Genomic DNA, 18,784 nt, shown 5'->3' with positions numbered 1-18,784 from the left:
AGGAGTGGGAGTTTAAAAGCAGCGGAGAACAGCACAGCACGTGTTGGACGTGACATTTACAAATGATGATGCCTCTGCGTTCAGCCTTTGTAGAGCTGGGGAACACACAAGGCAGGAGGACAAGGAAAAAAGACTAACTCTTTCTTTCTTTATTTATTTATTTGTTTCTTTATTTGTTTGTTTGTTTCTTTCTATTTGTTTCTTTCTTTTTTATAGGCTTCTTTCTTAGGATTTTTAAAAATCCTCCACCATTAGTGTTTACACCAGCTGTGCTCATGTTTTTTCGTCCTGTTGTGAGGCTGCAACAAGTTTGCTGAGGCTGTTGTCTCCTGTGGTGAAATGGCCTTCAGAATCATCTGCATGGAGAAGAGAGTGACTCAGACTCAGAACTCTTTTGCTTTGTTCTAGATGTAGCCTACACTTTGCCTTCTTCACATAGACATGGGCTCACAGCAGGACGCCATACCCATTTTAGGAACATGGATTCGTGACGTGGTGTGGTGACCTCAGACCCTGTCCGATTTAGATACATCATCAAGTCTATTCCTGGAATAGATAATCTGTCCCAAATCAATCACACCACATGAACATAACTGAAAAAGGCATTGGAAACAAAGTTGGGTTTTGTAGGGAGACGTGCCCACAGGTTGCACGGTTGCTTTAGCACTGTGTGTGATTTTGAAAATCAGAATCAGCTTTATTGGCCAGGTTTGCATAAACAAACAAGGAATTTGACTCCGGTTAATATTTAAAACAAGAGAAAGAATATCTGCACACCGGAGTAGCTCCCAACTTTTTTAATTAAACACAGCGACGTTTCGACACATCTGGGTCTTTTTTCAGGCAAATGATTTTGAAGAGGCACCACGCCACACAAAAGCCCTTCCTAGTGGACTGTGAGGAGACGATATATCAGGGAAGTGATGCGTGGACGCACACAGGAGGGTTTGGAGGAGCCGCACAGCTGGGCACTCCACACGGTCTCGGCCTGTCACTCTGGCTAAGCTTTCATGACAGACCTTGAAATTGCGTACAGCGGCAGGCGCAGGGTACCTGTGATCTTCCTGGGTGAGCACTCCAATAAACCCATCAGGCTTCATTTCACACGCCACCCGCCAACGCGGCCAGCTCACCACCAGGTAAACAGAGAAAACACATCAAACGTGTTCCTCTTGCTCACTGGGCGCACTTTGATTTGTTTTTTATCTTTCTCACATGTGCACAAGCTGGTATCACAGCTAATGAGAGTGCAGCAGCGGAACGCAAATAACGATACATCCAGTCTGAGGGAACAACCAGGCAAGGCAGTCAAAATAATGACTGTAGGGGAAGGTGTCTGCAGATTCTCTTCATAAGCACTCAATGATCAGTTACCCTGAACATTTGTCTGAGTTTGTTTTGTTAGTGTACTTTGAGGCAAGTTCAAGTAAATGTGACTCCCCTATTAAAAGGTATAACAGAGTGAGAGAGAGAGAGGAAGAGACAGCATGTTTTTCTGCAGATGGTGTATTAACATCCTTTTAATCAGAGTTGCCTCTGTGCCTGGACAGTGGGGTCCAATAGATAGATAGATAGACAGATAGATAGATAGATAGATAGATAGATAGATACTTTATTGATCCCCAGGGGAAATTCAAGGTCTCAGTAGCATACAGACACACACACATTCACTAACAGCAGAAAAAGTAATTAAAAGTATATAATATAAAAACACAACTAAGCAATAAGGACAGTAGAAGATAAAGAATATACTAAAATACAAATTATACTAACACTTAATCTAAATCAATTCTAAAACAGTATCCACATAGTGGTGATAGTGCAAATGTCTATATATCTATATATATATATATAACTATTTTAAGAAAAGGTATAAGTGTGGGCACAGTTCGGCTATGGCATGGAGGGAGGGGTTATGCATATGTGCTAATGTGCTAATATAGCACGCAAACAGTGAGGCAGAAAGACCGTGGTAAAACATGCATCTGCATTAATCATTGACCTCCTGGCATTGCACCTCATCGGTCAGGCCAGTGCATCTGACTTTTGTAGCGTCCGCACGGCTGTGACCCCATTCACCTGAGCAGGTAATGGGTAACAGAAATCCAAGAAATACAGAAATCTGCTCTCTTAGCCCCATGCCATAACAAACACACACACACTGTTTCTGCTGTCACAGTCTCATGCTAATATACACACACACACTGTTTCTGCTCTCACAGTCTCATGCTAACATATATATACACACACACACACTGCAATGCCAGGAGGTTAATGATCTGCATTAATCATTGACCTCCTGGCATTGCACCTCATCGGTCAGGCCAGTGCATCTGACTTTAGTAGCGTCCGTACGGCTGTGACCCCATTCACCTGAGCAGGTAATGGGTAACAGAAATCCAAGAAATACAGAAATCTGCTCTCTTAGCCCCATGCCATAACACACACACACACACACACACTGTTTCTTCTCTCTCAGCCTCATGCCAACATATACACACACTACTGTATGTCTGCACAGGCTCAGCAGGAGGGTTCTACTTTGGATGTTTTAGGCCCTTTGCATCCATCATGTTGTTCTCTGCTTGCCTTTTCTGACACATGCTTTCTTCTGCTTCTTGTCAGAACACAACTGGGAGGGGGAATACATCGCTTTTAGTAGCAGCAAAGAACAACAGTCAGCTCTTCAAAGTGAATTGGCTGTAATTTGCAAGGAGGATCTCCAATGTTTCCTGTTGTTAACGGGCCAGAGGAGTGTTTTGTTTATCCGCCCTGATTTAAAATCTGTTCCACCGATTCAGACAGCAAGCGTGGCCAAGCCCTAGTACTTCATCAAACTGTGTGCTTTAGGGGTGTGTGCTCTTTTAAACAGCTAATTTGCTGTTAGACTTCAATTGGCTACAATTAGATTTGTCTCCTTAAGACATTTAAAAGTAATGCTATCATAGAAGGCAAGATGCACTTCCCGTCATCAGCCAGTACCACAGCAGGGAGTGACCGTTAGGAAGCTGCCTGGACAGAGGCTTCCTCTGGGCATTCCACAGGCCATCTTGGGCTGTAATCATTTTAGCTGAAACATTAACTTGGTGGAGTAGCTTAGTAACCGCTAAGCTAATGCATTTGCTGAACTGAATTTTCCCCACCAGAGAGTAGAGTTTTAAATGAGAAATTGTTGAGTGGTCCACAGGCCGCTATGTGGCTGTTTTTTCCCCCTTGCGACTCTCTGCTTACGTGGATCATATGGAAACATGAGCCAGTTTTAATCCTATAGCCTACTGTGTGTATATAGGCTACAGCAGTGGTTTTCAAAGTGGGGGCCGGGGGGGCCTCAGCAAGTTGGAGGGAAAAATAAAAGCAAGAAATAAATACATTTGAAACATTTAAAATAGACTATGAGGGTTGTTATACAATGCCATTATAATAATGTGACGCATATCTGAACATATTTCCCATGATAATGACTGGGAATAATAGTAGAGTGATGGCTCTCATATAGCAGAAAGCCCCAAATAAAATTTTTACACACTGTATGCTCCATCGCGATGTGGTTGTGGCTAAAATAATTATTAGATTAGCTTAATGTATTTTTACATTTGCCGTAGTATTGTCGATGGGTTTAATTAATAAAACAGAAATAAAACAGAACCTAGTGGTATTTGGGGGGCCTTGGCCAGAACCTAGTGGTATTTGGGGGGCCTTGTCCAGAACCTAGTGGTATTTGGGGGGCCTTGGCCAGAACCTAGTGGTATTTGGGGGTCCTTGTCGTGGAAAAGTTTGGGAACCCTTGGGCTACAGTACCCTCCAGAATTATTGGCACCTCTGCTAAAGTTGACTAAAAACCGGTATAAAAATAATCTGTTGGTGATTTATTGTAATCTCACAATGGAAAAAAAAAATTGGAAAAATACAACCTTGAAGGGAAGCAAATTTATTTTGAGAAAAAGGAAAATCTCATAAAGAAATAAATATTTTTAACTAGAACGCATTGCTCACAATTATGGCGGAATTTTGCCATATGTAATTCTTAAAATTCTTCTAGGCTTCCTACAGTGATATCATTCTGAACATGGCAAAAGATGAAAGCTTTACCCCCCTGTGCATCTGAAGACCAAGGCCGTAATCGTAATATAATTTGAGGGGGACATGCCCCCCACCCCCCACCCCCAGTATTCAGCTCTGCTCAAAATCAATTGTTGATGGGACATTTAATGTTGTAACACCATACCATACCAATTTACTTCATTTATACAGTACAAAATTAACGGATTCCGTTGTTCGTATATAATAATTAAATTATAACATCAGAGGAAGCAAAGACCTTAGTGTGGGGAAATATTTGTAAAACTGGTGAAACAGGTTTTGTTCTTCCTAGGAGCTCTGTGGCTTGAATGGATTGACATTCTAACTAACCCACAGACACACATTTACAGTTGGTGTTGGGTGTTAGCATAAAAATCTGATAAGCAGGTACCTTCACGGATAACTTACGGTGATGTCCATGTCCCATGCCAGTGAATGTTGTCATGCAGGCAGTGTGTGGTATATGGCTGTGATGGTGCCCTGCATGTCTGTCTTTAAGATTAACAAAATATTTTGTGTAAATATGGGCCCTGAGTCATTGCCGCCATCCCTGTACAAGGTGTGTGTGTGTGTGTGTGTGTGTGTGTGTGTGTGTGTGTGTGTGTGTTTTTGTGTGTCCATGCGTAGGCATGAGGGATGGGGTGGGGGATGTACAGTCGAGGCAGAGGGCAATGGCTGGGGGCAATGCTGGTCAACGTCTGTGCATATTGTTTTTTTACTGATATAATGTTTTCACTCTGGTGCATTCAGGGCAGACTAAAGAAAGAGAGAGAGAGAGCGCACATGATGCCAATTGGGCAGGGATAGAAGGTAGAAAGGAGCAAGGACATATCCTGTTAAGTTGTCATAGCTTAGTCTAGGGTGCTCACACTGATCCATGGTAATCTGGCTACACATAGGCTAAAAGGGCAAAGTTAGAAGAAAGAAGAGTAAACATGCAAATATTCCATGACCAAGTTTCAAAATCACAAAAATAAAAAAATAAATATTTATTTTATTTTCCTATAGCAATGCATAGATTTATGTTCATATCATAGTTATGGTTGTAATTTAGTTATCCCTAATCAATGATATTGGATAGAATAACATGAATAGGGGGAGAACAGGGCTATGTAAAACAATTAGACACTATTTTAAAAAGAAAACACATGATATATATATATATATATATATATATATATATATATATATATATATATATATATATATATACACACACACATACACACACTGTGCTTCTTGACTCTATTTTACTTGTTTCATCACATTGTACTGTCAAAGAAAAAACAAGTAACCTGTAACAAAAACATGTAGAGTAGATGTAAAGGGTAAACAAACATTGTCCTTCTTATGATCTATTAGGTAAAGTCTACCAACCCCTTCATCACAAAAACATTGTCCTTTTTATGATCTATTAGCTAAAGTCTACCAACCCCTTCATCACAAAGCATTGAGGGAAAGGACTGTTACTTTTATTCTGTGTGCAGATGGTCCAAATATAGGACTGAAGCTGGACATGCCCTCGCACACAAAGCTCAGTTGTAGAAGGGGTGGGCACACAGCACGTCCCTGGGGAGCCATGTTTTTAAAATTAGTATCACAGGTCACACAAGGTTAGTCGTCTGTAACAAATCGAGACTTATATTTACTCGTGGAAGTCCGTAGCTCTCTCCTCCTTCTTCTTTTATACTTAGGGCTACACACTGCAAAAAATGAAATCTAACCAAGTGTTATTAATCTTATAATATAATCAAAAAATCTATTTGGTATTGTTTTTAGTATGAAAAGACTTACCTAGTGCCCTCTCGAAAGATCATTTTGACTTAATTTAGGAAGACTTTGACTTATTTTAAGGAGTCTTATCAAGACAAATTTACTTAACGCACTGGCAGACAAATTTGCTTGTTTTTAGGACAAATTTGCTTAACGCACTGGCAGAAAAATTTGCTTGTTTTCAGGATGAGATGTCTTAAAATAAGTCAAACTTTTCTTAAATTAAGTCAAATGATTTCACGAGAAAGCGCTAGGTAAGTCTCTTTATACTGAAAACAATACAAACTAGTTATTTTTATCTTGATATAAGACTAATAATCTTGGTTAGATTTTATTAGATAAGCAGTTTTTTGCAGTGCACCCATGAATTCTGTAAGGGGTTGATCAACCAGTGAGTATGCTTTTTTAAGCCTTGCTTCCTGATAATTCATATTGTACATCCAGGCAGTTTCCATTAGACACTCACTTATTCACACACTTATTCTCCTCCAGATTGAGTATATTTCTCATTAAAGTACTTGCATGAATGCATAACAACATTTGATATGGAGGAATATTCTCTTTTGACGTCTTTTCGAGCCATTATATCCCCAGTTTAGCTTTAAAAAAGCATAACCCACATGAGTGTCTAAGGTTTTTGTTTTTGTGCTGGTACATTTTCTCACTTTTTCCAAAAGATTGAAAGATGACTTGATTGCCTTTATCTTGGACATGGTGGTTTATTTGTGTTGCTGCCTTGAGAAAGAAAGTGTGTCCATGGGCTTTTTTCACTCTCTGAGTAACCGAGATACCACCACCCCTCGGGCATCTGTTTCTGACAGCTGTGCTGGAATGCTTTGTTGTTGTTCTCACACCCCTTGGCCGAGTTTGGTCCACTGACATGCATACACCTACTGGCGACCAACCAGACAACTTACAAACATAAAAAAGGGTGAACGGTGTCTTTCTCCTGCTCGTCTCTGGCGTACTGCGGGATTTCGGTGGGGAGGGATATTGGACGCACGCTGCACAGGAAATACACAGCGCAGGACAAACTTACTCAGGGGTTTTCTTGGGTAATTTTTCAGGTTGCTTGTCACTATTAACACTCAGAAGCAGGATTTTTAAAGAAAATGCCCTGCAAATTAGATGGAAATGGAGGTCTTTAAGCCAACATCAAAGGGTGCAACAGCGACGCAGAGCAACACAAAAGAACCAGAGGAAATCATCCAGAGACGAAATGCCCCCATCATTGGCATGCACTCTCGATAATGAGAAAGCATGCAAAGTGGTGCCAGTGGCCGTTGCTAGGCAACTGCATCAGCATCACCCTGACAGTCTTAAGAAGGCAAGAAGCAGATCGAAGGAAACCTCACTCACTCAATGCATGTTTGAGGGAAATAGGCATAAAGGAGCAGATTCTGTTGTTCCTTTCCCACCTGGTAACCTTCAGGGTAGTGCTGAGGATGTCAAACTCTGAGATACAGTATTGCATCAAGGAGGGTTTGTGTGAAATGGAGGTTTGAACACCATGCATGGTATGTTTGAAGTGGTGTGTGGACATGGATCCCCTTTTTCCTTATGTATGGAGAGGAAGCAAAGAGAATGCAATCTTGCATCATGAGATGGATTCATATGACACTCCCTTGATAATAAAAGTTTTTCAGGAATTCCATATGGCGCTTCGGGGTCCGGTTCGCCCTTTCGGGACTTATTTTCCCAATAATGACCGACGTTCTATACATTTATCCCGCTTATTATACGGCTAATTGCCAAAACGAAAAATAAACTCCACGATATCTCTTTATATTTATTTGTTACCGTTTCATTGTGGCTTTTGCTGAGAAACAAATAGTTTCGCAACACACGCTGAACTTGAATCAAACGTTCTTTAGAACACAGTTGATCAACTGTCTGCCTTTACTTTTGAATAAAAATCCATTGCCATTGACAGCAGTCATTATTTCAGAGGTCCTTAGACGAAAATAATGACCTGTAGAACTTTGGGAAATCCCATTCAAATCAATGGAGCATTCTACTTGCACTGTGAAGAGCCGTTGCGTTGTGAAGGCATTTTAAGGAGTTCTGCCTGCAGGCTCACTCAAGTGACCATTAGATTTGATTTCCTCTGCTGCTGTAATCTGATGTAACTTCATGGAAACTCCAAAGGCATCCATGAAGATTGTACTGACGTCTTCAATAGTACTGCTTCTCCTAATGCAGGCAGCTTGGCATAAATTATGGGATGTTGCAATTGTCACAACTACCTGGCTCAAAGTATCTGTGACATTAAATGGGAGACCGCACTGTAGCTGAAGGTTCGATAATATAAATTTAACATTAAAAAGATTCAGTATAGTGTATGGGTACTCAATTATTTAACTACAACGACGCTTAAATTCAAGGCTTTGAACTGGTTTATGGAATGAAAACAATCAGAAAAAAATAATATACATAAGAGTTCTATCAGGTCCAGGAATATTACTTTTGGGGTACCGCCCAAAACGGGAAGTGCTAAAATACTGTTACTGGAACAAACAAATTGCAAATATATGGCTTGTGTTTTGTTTTTCATAGCATTAATAAAGAGAGGGGGAATCCTTTCCAATTAGAAATGTCCTGAAAAGCATACTCTCTATCTCTTCCCTTGTGAAGTTTCTCAAGGGGAACTAACCCTAGATAACCTTAAAGTTAAAAAGCTAAGAGGAGCCTCAAATATGAATTTATAGCCTCCAGGATGTGGAGAATATGAGAGAGGTTGTTCAAATATCTGGCTGGTTCTGGCTTGATTTAACACATTGTAGCTTTTATTGAAGAACTGAGGCGATATTTTCTAAATGTTCCAGTTGAAGCCCTGCAGTAATGGAGTGTGTTTTTCCCACATAAAAGAAACATGAAAAAGAGAAGAGCATCTCTCTTCCTACACTGTCATGCAGCCCCGCTCTCCTCCCTGATCCTGCTCCCTCTAGCATCTACTGTTGGGGGAAACATGATTGCATTTCTTTTCCTTTTGGCTTTGGTCAGATTGTGGATTGTTAAAATGACATTGATGCTGCTCACTGATGACATCTCTGTTGATAGGAATGTCGACTGATGTTTCAGCCCCTGAACCTGAAGGAGAATTGATGGCATTTTCACTGCTGTAGGAGACATCCATCATCAACACAATTTCTGGCGGCTACTTAAGAAACAATTACCCTGTGTAATGAGCTTTACTGGACCCAGGCTCTTTGTCGGCACTAAAGAAGATGCCCTATTTAGAGCACGTGATTTCTTTCTTCTTTTAAGCTAAATGGTTTTAATGAATGCCTTACTGAATTTTAATGAATGCCTTTTACTCTCTGAAGAGATCTATTGCCATTAGCTGCTGAAAGACTCCTCTTATCCAATCCATAGCCTTCTATGGCTGTCTCTTAAATAGTCCCTCAGGTTGTTTTTATTCTACTGAAGTTACGCTTTGTGTGTGTGTGTGTGTGTGTGTGTGTGTGTGTGTGTGTGTGTGTGTGTGTGTGTGTGTGTGTGTGTGTGTGTGTGTGTGTGTTGCTGCTGTTAAAAAGAAGGATGTTTGGTTTCTTTGGAAAGAAAACTGAGTGCAGGAGAGATTTTGATCTAATGTTACCGGCAGACAACCTCAGTTTATTCTGCTCACATGAATTGTCTCTATCTATTGTATCTATTTCTTACATCAAAAACTGCTTCAAGGGAGTACATGGCTGAAGTCTGTGGCCTAACAGTTTATCTTGCACAAGTTATTGACTGTCCCTGAAATGGAATGTACTAAGTGTAATCGTAGACTGTCTCCATGACTGTGATATAGTTGGCATAATAATAGCATTAGTTTGTCACTTACTATGGATGAGCGTCCGTGCTCTTACACAGGTTTCCCTAAGGGGTTGACTTGTTTCAATGTTGAGGTGAGTCAAGCGCTGGTCCTTGGCTATGTGTGTTGACATGCCTTTTACTCAAACAACAAGTGTGTGTGACCAACTGTTCAGTCCTCCAGTCTTCCTTGGCTATGTGTGTTGACATGCCTTTTCCCCAAACAACAAGTGTGTGTGACCAACTGTTCAGTCCTCCAGTCTTCCTTGGCTATGTGTGTTGACATGCCGTTTCCCCAAACAACAAGTGTGTGTGACCAACTGTTCAGTCCTCCAGTTTTCATTTCCTAATCTGGGAATCGATGCTTGATTCTGTGAGCCTGTCTTGAGTCACCCCAGACTCCTCCTTAAACATGCTCACACAAGTCACGTCCAGGTACTTATGACATACCTAACGCTGCCTTCGAGAAGGTGTAGTTATTCTTTATACTACTCAGAGAAATGCGCAAAAAGAAGGTAACTTTTCAGGTAAGCTGTTTTTAGATCAGTGGGTTTCTAACTAGAGAATGTAGCGTGACCAACGTACTTCACAAACTCAAATTTAAGGTGCTTTGTATGTCTACGTTGCATATAAGTTTGATTGCTTCAGATGGTTTGTTACTATAAACCAAGGCCTGACCAAGGCCTGATGCCTGATGCTTTGTGGATACTTTTGGATGTGGTTTAATCATATTCGCTCTAATATTGTACAAATTCTCTCTTGAGTTTGCCTAGATTGCTAAAGGTGGGGTATAGTAAAATCTAGCCTAGAAATCTAGATGCACCCTAGGAGCAACAAATTACATTTGCTGCCAGGGCTAGTCTAGCAACTCTCCGTTGGCTTGTGAGCTCAAAAAATTAAACTTCTATCAGGCTAATCAAATCGTGTATAGAGTTGTAAGGCGGGCTTAACATAATGATTGATGGCTGATCGCTGTTGGCGAACAGTGTGACACGAGTTAAACTTTTATTAAGTTGGCAAAAGTTTGAACTAGCCAACTAGCTCCGCTGGTGGGAAACCATGGGACTCATAGCGCTGTCCTATTGCATGCAGAAGAAATTTGAAAGACAACCGATTATCCCGCCCCTCGGACTGAGCACTGCGAACGGTGAGTGCCCAGACCCTACATTTTAATGTGGGTCTGGCTCGTCAGGCTAAGTAAAAGGCGTTCACTCACCTCAATTAGACAGCAGGAATGTTTTCTCACAACAGTTCACCCTCAAAACAATTACTTCAGACTTTCTATTGTATCCCCTCCTAAAAAAAGGATCATTTTTCCTCCAGAACAGAACTGATACGAATTCTGAGCAGTAGATTGGAGGCATTGAAATGTGAAAGGTATTCCTAGAAATGGACACTAAGTAGAGCGTTGCAGAAAAGGAAACGTGACTGTCCATATGAAAGTCTTTTCAGCCGACAGACCTCTAATTTCACATGGCTGGCGCTGAATGGCTTATCCACAGATTTGTTTTCCACCTACGTTTTGATCACCTGAAAGGTACGGAGGCCCCAGATGGGGGGGGGCCCGTCACCTGCCCCGCCGTTGATTTGAACACAGAGGCCCGTTCCCCCGTTTGATCTGGCAGGGCAAGTGCCTCGCCTCTCAACATCAGCAGTAATCTTGCGAGCGTGTCTTGAAAGACAACTGGCCAGCTGTTGTGGAAGTGCTGAAATGATGGCTGTGATTGCCTGCTGCTCTGTATTGGCGGAGGTCCTACTGGGGAGGGATATTGTATGAAGTAGCACAGGCCCAGTTGATGCAATCGTGTATAGAGTTGTAAGGCGGGCTTAACATAATGATTGATGGCAGAGTTGCAACGGTTTGGCTTGAATTCCCTGCTACTTGGAAACAAATAAGATAATGTTGCTGTTGGCGAACAGTGTGACACGAGTTAAACTTTTATTAAGTTGGCAAAAGTTTGAACTAGCCAACTAGCTCCGCTGGTGGGAAACCATGGGACTCATAGCGCTGTCCTATTGCATGCAGAAGAAATTTGAAAGACAACCGATTATCCCGCCCCTCGGACTGAGCACTGCGAACGGTGAGTGCCCAGACCCTACATTTTAATGTGGGTCTGGCTCGTCAGCCTAAGTAAAAGGCGTTCACTCACCTCAATTAGACAGCAGGAATGTTTTCTCACAACAGTTCACCCTCAAAACAATTACTTCAGACTTTCTATTGTATTCCCTCCTAAAAAAAGGATCATTTTTCCTCCAGAACAGAACTGATACGAATTCTGAGCAGTAGATTGGAGGCATTGAAATGTGAAAGGTGTTCCTAGAAATGGACACTAAGTACAGCGTTGCAGAAAAGGAAACGTGACTGTCCATATGAAAGTCTTTTCAGCCGACAGACCTCTAATTTCACATGGCTGGCGCTGAATGGCTTATCCACAGATTTGTTTTCCACCTACGTTTTGATCACCTGAAAGGTACGGAGGCCCCAGATGGGGGGGCCCCCGTCACCTGCCCCGCCGTTGATTTGAACACAGAGGCCCAATTCCCCCGTTTGATCTGGCAGGGCAAGTGCCTCGCCTCTCAACATCAGCAGTAATCTTGCGAGCGTGTCTTGAAAGACAACTGGCCAGCTGTTGTGGAAGTGCTGAAATGATGGCTGTGATTGCCTGCTGCTTTGTGTTGGCGGAGGTCCTACTGGGGAGGGATATTGTATGAAGTAGCACAGGCCCAGTTGATGCACCTCAGCCCATGTTGAAATGATGCACCATTTACCTGAAAATGGACTTCATGCCAGGATGAGGAACTTCTGTTCCTGTCTAGTGTCTTGTTTTCTAGTGCCGTCGTCCCAACAGATTTAGTTACAAAACTTGGTAATGGATCATAGCTAAGACAGTAATGCTCTGTGAAGGCTACGGCAGGATGCCATATTTGATAATGTCGTCATGCCATATTTGATAATGTCATCATGCAGTACTAGCTTACATAAGTACCAGTGGTGTTCAACATAATTTACTAATGTTAATGCAGGGACTGTGTGAGTATTTAAACAGAACAATGAAGCCTTTTCCCCACAATGATGAAAGCTTTGATATATATGGTCATCATTGGACAGGGTGTGTGCTGTTGCTATAAAAAGAGGATATTGACCAGTAGTTGCCCCAGAGCTAAGCTGCTGGATAGTGTATCTTTTGTTGGTCCATCAATATACAACTGATGCAGTTGTTGAACTTTTTAAATAGTTCCATCTGGGCTCATCAATAAGTTTCTGTAGGCTATTAAGCTGTTCTGTGTGTGATTAGTTATTCTGTGAGATCAAAATGGGTTTTTATGTTGTTGCATTTAGTTAAGGTAAAAATTAAAACATTTTGTGTTTTATAGATGTTTTATATTGAAAACTAAAACTCTTTAATGGGCTTGGTCAGTTGATATTTAACCTTTTTAAAGGCTTTTTAAGGCCCAGAAATGGCAAAAGCTGGAGGCACATGGTCTCTAAAATTAACCATGATTTAATTTGTGCCGTGTCATCTACTTAATGACATAAGACTTTTTTGGATTAGCCTCTTTCTTTCCAAGCAGGCCAAGTTTTAGGCATAAGTGGCAGAATGCAGCTACTGTAGGTTCAGTGTTTCCATTGGTGTCGTGTGATGGAACAGGTTCTATGGGTTGTTTGTACTTGTTTGTAAATTTGAGTAAACATGTGGATGCATCTTTCCACAGTGATGGAGAGTCTTTCCCCAGACAGAGATTCATTGGGTATGGCCCCATAGTTTAGAGACTAATGCCATCTGTCAGAATGTTTGATCCCTTAGTTCAGATATACACTGATGTTCCTTCAGTTTTGTTTCCAATATGTTACGTGTACATACAAAAGACTTATTGACACTAGAACCTTTCATGGAACCTCATTGCAGATTTGATAAAAGGGTTTTGAATTGGATACTGCCACAGTGCATACATCTTTGGGTGTGGGCTGTTTGGCAGGCGCGGGGTTCTCTGAGAAACATTCTTACTTGACTGCTACAGTACTCTTCATATTTTGATAAAAGGGCCTGATTCTGAGACGGGGAGAGACCCAATCATGCTCTTAAATAGTCAAAAGAAATATTAATATACTTATCTTAAAGACACAAAGGTGCTACATGTGTTGTAGCAGAGTCCCTGTGCTGCCCAAGAATGTATTTGGCCACTCCTCTCGTGTCCATGCAAGTTCAAAACCCAATTAAGGTGAGAGGCGTACAAAAACACTGACAACTGGCAGCCATCGTTTACGCACAGCTCAGCCCACAAATGCAGAAATATCTGAGTGAGATTTACAACAACACGGATGCAATCACGAGGTCATCTATGGTGACCATTGAAAGTATATGATGTAACATCAAGACAAGATAAGAGACCCAGTTTCTTTCAGAGGAAATTACCTGGACAGCTGACTTCTTCTTTTGCCTCTGGGCTGGCTTGATGATTGGTGAAGAAATCCTCAAAGGTCAAAAGTGCCAGCTCATTTTTAATGATGCAGGAGTTCATATTACATATTTTCCCTGTTTTAAGTTGGTACACTCAATTACATTTGTGAATATTACACAAACTAGTTATTTTGTACTTTTCCTTGCAGAGTAATTTACTAAAAAATATTGCTTATTCTACAATGACCATCTTACTGTTGGTGGCAGCAAAACCTACCTAGATACACAACTATGACTATTGAACTAGACAAAATAATTAGCGTGTGATATTTCCACAATCCATAACTTGCAGAGCATGACCATGTTCTGTGTGATATCAAAGCCGAGGCTGACTGCACAGCTGTTAATGTAACAAACTGATCTGTTGCCTCTGTAGGAATAAGTGTAATCCTAATTACATGAGAAATGTATTCTTTAGTAGGACAGAGGTCTAGCCTGACGAGCCAGACCCACATTAAAATGTAGGGTCTGGACACTCACCGTTCGCAGTGCTCAGTCCGAGGGGCGGGATAATCGGTTGTCTTTCAAATTTCTTCTGCATGCAATAGGACAGCGCTATGAGTCCCATGGTTTCCCACCAGCGGAGCTAGTTGGCTAGTTCAAACTTTTGCCAACTTAATAAAAGTTTAACTCGTGTCACACTGTTCGCCAACAGCAACATTATCTTATTTGTTTCCAAGTAGCAGGGAATTCAAGCCAAACCGTTGCAACTCTGCCATCAATCATTATGTTAAGCCCGCCTTACAACTCTATACACGATTGCATCAACTGGGCCTGTGCTACTTCATACAATATCCCTCCCCAGTAGGACCTCCGCCAATACAGAGCAGCAGGCAATCACAGCCATCATTTCAGCACTTCCACAACAGCTGGCCAGTTGTCTTTCAAGACACGCTCGCAAGATTACTGCTGATGTTGAGAGGCGAGGCACTTGCCCTGCCAGATCAAACGGGGGAACGGGCCTCTGTGTTCAAATCAACGGCGGGGCAGGTGACGGGCCCCCCCCCATCTGGGGCCTCCGTACCTTTCAGGTGATCAAAACGTAGGTGGAAAACAAATCTGTGGATAAGCCATTCAGCGCCAGCCATGTGAAATTAGAGGTCTGTCGGCTGAAAAGACTTTCATATGGACAGTCACGTTTCCTTTTCTGCAACGCTCTACTTAGTGTCCATTTCTAGGAATACCTTTCACATTTCAATGCCTCCAATCTACTGCTCAGAATTCGTATCAGTTCTGTTCTGGAGGAAAAATGATCCTTTTTTTAGGAGGGGATACAATAGAAAGTCTGAAGTAATTGTTTTGAGGGTGAACTGTTGTGAGAAAACATTCCTGCTGTCTAATTGAGGTGAGTGAACGCCTTTTACTTAGCCTGACGAGCCAGACCCACATTAAAATGTAGGGTCTGGGCACTCACCGTTCGCAGTGCTCAGTCCGAGGGGCGGGATAATCGGTTGTCTTTCAAATTTCTTCTGCATGCAATAGGACAGCGCTATGAGTCCCATGGTTTCCCACAAGCGGAGCTAGTTGGCTAGTTCAAACTTTTGCCAACTTAATAAAAGTTTAACTCGTGTCACACTGTTCGCCAACAGCGATCAGCCATCAATCATTATGTTAAGCCCGCCTTACAACTCTATACACGATTTGATTAGCCTGATAGAAGTTTAATTTTTTGAGCTCACAAGCCAACGGAGAGTTGCTAGACTAGCCCTGGCAGCAAATGTAATTTGTTGCTCCTAGGGTGCGTCTAGATTTCTAGGCTAACAGAGGTCTACATTCATGATCTCTTATGCCAGGCAGACTGTGATTTTGTTTTTTCAGTAGCATACACATTCAAAAGCATAAACAACAGTAATAAACTTGCATTTCTATAGTGCATTATCAAGGCTCCCAAAACGCTTTGCAGTGAAGGGGGAACCTTACTAACCACCACCAATGTGTAGCACCCACCTGGAAAAGAAAATGCTTGAAAAAGTGAAATTGAACTGAGAACTTGACCGTTTGAACTTGGGAAGTGACCACTGAGTCCAAGGGAGTGTGAAACATATGCAGCTGACCAAGTCGAGTATATTCAGCAAATCAGCTGTGACGGTCCGCCGCATAGGAATCTAATCAGAATTTCATCTGTGCAATGACAAATGTGTTCAGTGTGTTGTGAAATGCGCTTTGGGCATATTGATGAGAAACCTGGTGAGTGAGGGCCCGACTATGTGGGAATGGCTTTGGGTATGGATTTGAGAATGAGCTAAGTGTGTTGGTAAATGCTTTGCAAGCATTTGATCTAAACTGTTAAGGGGGTTAACCAGGTGCTAATGCGATGCCACTTGGTGTGGGGCAGTAGAGAGAGGGAGAAGCAACAGAATCAGACATGGGGCTTTGCATACGAGGGGTTTTGTTTGCGACAAGAACAGCTGTTGCAATGAGGCAGCCATGTGGTGGTTTCTGTTTTTTAGAATACAATCCTTGCAGTCTAATAGATATTTCAATGGGTTAATTTCCTGTTGTTGTTGATGACATTAATAATTATTGGTTAATTATGTAATAGACATAGCAACTCTCCTGCTTCTCTATTCGTCTTTGACTCTATCGTCTCTTCTCTTCTGTCATTGTTAATAACATTAATAATGATTGGTTAATTATGTAATAGACATAGCAACTCTCCTGTTTCTCTTTTCGTCTTTGACTCTTCTCTTCTCTTCTGTCATTGTTAATAACATTAATAATTATTGGTTAATTATGTAATAGACATAGCAACTCTCCTGCTTCTCTATTCGTCTTTGACTCTATCGTCTCTTCTCTTCTGTCATTGTTAATAACATTAATAATTATTGGTTAATTATGTAATAGACATAGCAACTCTCCTGCTTCTCTATTCGTCTTTGACTCGTCTCTTCTCTTCTCTCTACCCTTTAGGCTCCTAGCATGGCTGGTAAATCCCATCCACCTCTGATGAAGAAGCACAGTCAGACAGACCTGGTGAGCCGGCTCAAGACGCGTAAGATCCTGGGCGTGGGAGGCGAGGACGATGATGGAGAGGTGCATCGGTCCAAGGTGAGCGCTGGGCTCTACGGCTCTATGGCTCCACAGCCACTGAACACATCATAAACCCCTGAGGAGTCGGGGTGGAGGATGTCTGTCAGACTATGTGCAGAGCTCCCTCTTAATTCCAGTTGAAACATCAGCGACAGGCAGTGCATTAACCTCCCGCAGAGGCACCAACGTTAGAATGACTCCTGAGCATCAACCTTAATCCCACATGCAGTCTGAGTTATGCGCTCCCCAATGTGAAAATACCAGGCAATAGAAATATGACAGCACAGTTTGGGGCAGTAAGCACATGCACAATGCATGGCATTGAAGTGATTCTTCAACTTACTGCGTATATAGTTGTGTTTTGAATATGGCATAATTCTGTACAGTGTTTATATTTCACGTCTTTGTCTTTGTCAGCTTAGTTGTGAAAATGTTTTTTATTCTCATGGTGCTAGAAGCGTTTGCAACATCAGAAATAGTGCAACAGCAATGAATGTTTTAAAGGCTCATCTGTTAGATAGATAGATAGATAGATAGATAGATAGATAGATACTTTATTGATCCCCAGGGGAAATTCAAGAATTAACAGCGATAATTCAAATGCAGATATATACGGTAAATAATAGAACCCCTGGTAACATAGTCGCAGTGTGCTCGTGCCCCACAACGTGGGCATCAAACTTCCTCCAGCGAACAGACACAGTCATTAAGCAGCCACATGGACAGGTCACACTCATTATCTATGGATGTCAGCCTGAATTCCCTCAGCTGGGTCGAGATGCTGCTGGCAGAGAGAGAGAGAGAGAGTTAGAGACTTCAGCTCTGCCTCCACGTTAACCGAGCTGTAACCAGTTGGAGTACCAAGCGCTACTAATGCAGCCTACCTGAAATATTCTCATTAAATCAGAAAATGGGTGCCTGTCCCTGCAGCATCTCTGGAGCCTATTAAGGCATGAGAGGAGGAGGAGGTAAGAAAGTGTTTAAACAAAATCTGCCTTTTTTGTCACCGTGTCACTGGCCCAGTCGTGTCACTGGCCCAGTCGATGCTAGTCTGTTCTCTAGTATGCACATGAGTTTCAGTGGCTTCACGTATGCACTGAGCATGTGTAGTGAAATTAACAGAAATCCCTTAACTAAATGGCATTGGTTATACATTTAGGGCCCTATCATGACATTCTAAAGTGCATCGTCACTCGTCAAAAGTCTATTCAAATTTAGTAGGATGTCCAGTTCACATTGGGAGGGGTTTCGTTATCAAAAGTGGAGCGCATGGCGCAACAAGGTGTTGCTAGGTTTTTTAATCAGTCATATGGGTGTGTTTGGGGATTTTAAACCAATGAGAATGACATCTGGCATTCCCTTTAACGGCGCAAAGCGCGATATGTCAAATAAATGCATCGGTATTTTGGCATTCAATGGCTCATTTGAAGGAGGCTGCTTGCGAGACCGTATGAAATAGTCTTAAACCATGCATTACTAAAACCTAGCATAGCCTTCACGCATTTGCACTCGTCTATTATTTGAACTCATTGGCAAAGTGAAACTTACTTCACCAAGGTGTCAGTCAACGAAGACAGTTATATGCAGTTACTTTCACTATTGACTGACAATGGGTTACCATCGAAAACATAGGCTGGAAAAAG

At 41.8% G+C, this 18,784-nt stretch overlaps 1 protein-coding gene and 1 long non-coding RNA gene across 3 annotated transcripts in view; one reads left to right on the top strand and one right to left on the bottom strand.

Moving 5' to 3' along the window:
• LOC121723594 (tumor protein p53-inducible protein 11-like) overlaps positions 1–18,784 on the top strand; it is a 52,559-nt gene that overhangs the window by 15,869 nt on the left and 17,906 nt on the right. Inside the window, exons 1-2 of one of the 2 annotated variants that reach the window (XM_042109403.1) lie at positions 10,096–10,178; positions 17,022–17,159. In XM_042109403.1, coding sequence (XP_041965337.1) covers positions 10,152–10,178; positions 17,022–17,159 — 165 coding nt within the window. In that variant the 5' untranslated portion in view covers positions 10,096–10,151. Of the gene's footprint in view, positions 1–10,095; positions 10,179–17,021; positions 17,160–18,784 lie in introns of those variants that run through there. The other variant, XM_042109404.1, reaches the window with a different exon arrangement.
• LOC121723595 overlaps positions 17,678–18,784 on the bottom strand; it is a 6,587-nt gene continuing 5,480 nt past the window's right edge. Inside the window, exons 2-3 of the long non-coding RNA XR_006034984.1 lie at positions 18,026–18,083; positions 17,678–17,922 (exon numbers count right to left, since the gene is read on the bottom strand). This is a non-coding gene — a long non-coding RNA (uncharacterized LOC121723595). The remainder of the gene's footprint in view (positions 17,923–18,025; positions 18,084–18,784) is intronic.

Source organism: Alosa sapidissima, chromosome 11 (assembly GCF_018492685.1).
Source record: "Alosa sapidissima isolate fAloSap1 chromosome 11, fAloSap1.pri, whole genome shotgun sequence".
Lineage (NCBI taxonomy): Eukaryota > Metazoa > Chordata > Actinopteri > Clupeiformes > Clupeidae > Alosa > Alosa sapidissima.
The sequence above is the reverse complement of the archived record's forward strand: the minus strand, read 5'-3'. Positions and strand labels throughout refer to the sequence as shown.